Source organism: Austrofundulus limnaeus, unplaced genomic scaffold, assembly GCF_001266775.1.
Source record: "Austrofundulus limnaeus strain Quisiro unplaced genomic scaffold, Austrofundulus_limnaeus-1.0 Scaffold488, whole genome shotgun sequence".
NCBI lineage: Eukaryota > Metazoa > Chordata > Actinopteri > Cyprinodontiformes > Rivulidae > Austrofundulus > Austrofundulus limnaeus.
Window position 1 is genome coordinate 281170 of NW_013952890.1, and position 2689 is coordinate 283858.

Genomic DNA, 2689 nt, shown 5'->3' on the forward strand with positions numbered 1-2689 from the left:
TGTGTGTGTGTGTGTGTGTGTGTGTGTGTGTGTGTGTGTGTGTGTAGAGAGGGAGAGGGAGGGAGAGAGAGAATCGCAGCAGTCACCTCTCTCCACCGAGGCTGAAGGTCAACAGACGATCATGCTAAGCTTGCTAACTGTTCCGCCCTCTGACTGCTGCAGGGGCGTGTCTTAGAGAGAGGCTTTTATACCAGAACACAGCCGCTGTGATGAAACTGTGGAGAAGCACGTCACCGTGGAGACCCATTAATCAATATGGAAATTAGTCTGCAGTACCACTGCTCTACCCATATGAGCAGCAAAAACACGTTTTTAGACCAAATATTACAGATTTGAACAAATACGCACAAAAACATCAAAATTAGCACAGAAACAGTGCTATATAACATTTTAGACACATTCTAGACAGTTTATCAGCTAAAAAAGTTAATTTTGGGGTAAGTTACTCTTTAAGCTTTATGTTCAAACATCAAATGAAAAGCTTTAGAAAATAAAGCATAAAATTTTCAGGGATGACTTAGACTGATTTCTATGAGAAATAAATCACAGACAATTATTTACACTGAATACTTAAAATAATAATAAAACATATCTACATAAAATGTTTCTATGAAATTAAAACGTTAAAAAACGTACACAGATTGAACTGTTAGACTGTTGTTGCAACTCTGACTGGTGTTGGTGGGACAAATGTGGGCAGAGCCACAGATCTTTCAGATGGAGTCTAGTGAGTAAGAAAAAATGTCTCAGGTCAGATTATTTTATTTGATTTGAAGGTGTGATTATTGATTATTATAAACCTTACCTGGTGTAACCTGTTGTAGTCAGGAGGAGACTTCAGTCGTCCTGACAGAATGCGAGGAGCTGGTTTTGGCTGGATTTGAGTGTTTTTTGCCTGAAATAACAAAACATCAGGAAAAAACCAGTCTGATTAACGTTATCATGTAACCCAGTTTTATATCAAATGATACAATGATGACACTTCTCTATTTAGTCATTTCAAGTATGCTAAAAAAACATCCAAACCTTTTCAACTGCTCTGGAGATTGGATATCTTGTTTGACGATCTACAGGCAGAAAATGTTTATTTTGAAAAATGCATGCAGAAAATATAACAAATAAATCTAAACTTTTGGAAACAGGATTTAGGCTGTAGAAGTGTGACAAAAACTGAATCCACTGCAACTCGTGACATGGCACTCTTCAATGTGCTAAAGATAGTCTTTATGGTTCAAATATGGAAAAAATTTATATTCTGTGTAGTCTACCTACTTTTATTTTTGCAGTAGACAAGAAGATAAATAAGACCACACAGCAGCACCAGGAAGAGAATGCTGCATGGGATTCCAGCTGCGATGCCAGCGATGGCAGGTCCACTCAGCCCTCCACCTGTTACCGCAAGGAAAAACAGTTAATCAATACTTTTAATCATCCTAAACTAGTTCAAACAAATGTGGTGCTTTAACAGTTTTCATACCTGGACCAATTCTGTGAATCTTGGACGGCGGTCCCTCGGTTAGACGGGCTTTGGGGATGATCCGAAACTGATAAGTCAAGTTGGGATCAAGTGGGAAAATGTCTGCACTCCTGGCAGATGCTGGTTTTTGCTGAAGGAAAATGTACCCGTCTGGGCTGCTTTTGGTGTCGCTACTTACACCACTTTTGCTCAGAAGAGCTGGTCCTTTCATTTGAATTTCAAAACCTTCAATGAAGAATACACACAGTTGCATCAGAGCTGACCAACATCAAACAGCAGCTTTATCTTTTAAGATGATGCTGTTACATACAAACTAAATCAAAACTGACATTTGTTTTGTTTTTCATAGCTACGCTGTACCCGCCTGGAGGTTTCACACGAGTCAATATTTACGCCCCTATGTTCTGGGAAGAGTTTCTGTTTTGAACACACAATCCCCCCCCCCACCAGAAGGTTTCTGCTTGTTCAAAATTAAAACAAGACTGTAATCTGTGTGTTTCCACACTGGAACTGTCTTAGCTTTCCGTAAGTACCTTCCTGCTTTACCTGTAACAATAGCTGTAGGTGGGACCTCCCAGGTCAACGTGATGATGGTTCCATTTGGATTTTGGAACAAACTGGAATCTGAGATCGACGGTCCTGGAGAGGGGGAGAGATGGAGCATGYGGAGGGGCTACAAAGACTGGGGAGCTTTGTTTGAAGAACAGCAGTCTTTAGACATTACTTAGGTCTATCTGAGGCTCCATTGTAACTTGTTTCTGATGAAGTAGGAGCTGAATGAAGCAGCATCATTAAAGCAAGAGAAATATTCACTGCACAGTTAAAGTGGATTTGGTAACCARGTTTTACAAAAGCAACAAGACAAAAGTTTACTTTTCAGCTGAAAAACAATTAAGTAAACTATAAATAACCAAATGTTTTACTTAAAGGGGCAATATTATGTGTTTCTCAGGCATACATTTAAATACTATACCATAAAAAAGTATCAATGTCACCTTTAGCTGTTATTAAAATGCTGTTTTTACATTTAAACAGAAAATAAACTTATCTTCTCATCACTTCCTCTTGGGGCTGCATTGATGCAGTTTACTTGGCATCTGAAAATACATTTCCTCAAAGGTATTTTTAATCTGAAAAGAGCTTCACTGAGTGAGAACTAATGTTAGGAGCTCCGCAGACAGTTTAAGTTTCACTTTCACCCGAGAGCAGGAG

At 39.0% G+C, this 2689-nt stretch overlaps 1 protein-coding gene across 1 annotated transcript in view; it reads right to left on the minus strand.

Annotated features, from left to right (window-relative positions):
- Nucleotides 1-447: 447 nt before the first annotated feature.
- vsig10l (V-set and immunoglobulin domain containing 10 like) overlaps nucleotides 448-2689 on the minus strand; it is a 6064-nt gene continuing 3822 nt past the window's right edge. The window contains exons 7-12 of the mRNA XM_014025629.1: nucleotides 2024-2116; nucleotides 1478-1702; nucleotides 1273-1389; nucleotides 1027-1067; nucleotides 806-895; nucleotides 448-724 (exon numbers count right to left, since the gene is read on the minus strand). Of these exons, the coding sequence (XP_013881083.1) occupies nucleotides 650-724; nucleotides 806-895; nucleotides 1027-1067; nucleotides 1273-1389; nucleotides 1478-1702; nucleotides 2024-2116 (641 nt within the window). The 3' untranslated portion in view covers nucleotides 448-649. The remainder of the gene's footprint in view (nucleotides 725-805; nucleotides 896-1026; nucleotides 1068-1272; nucleotides 1390-1477; nucleotides 1703-2023; nucleotides 2117-2689) is intronic.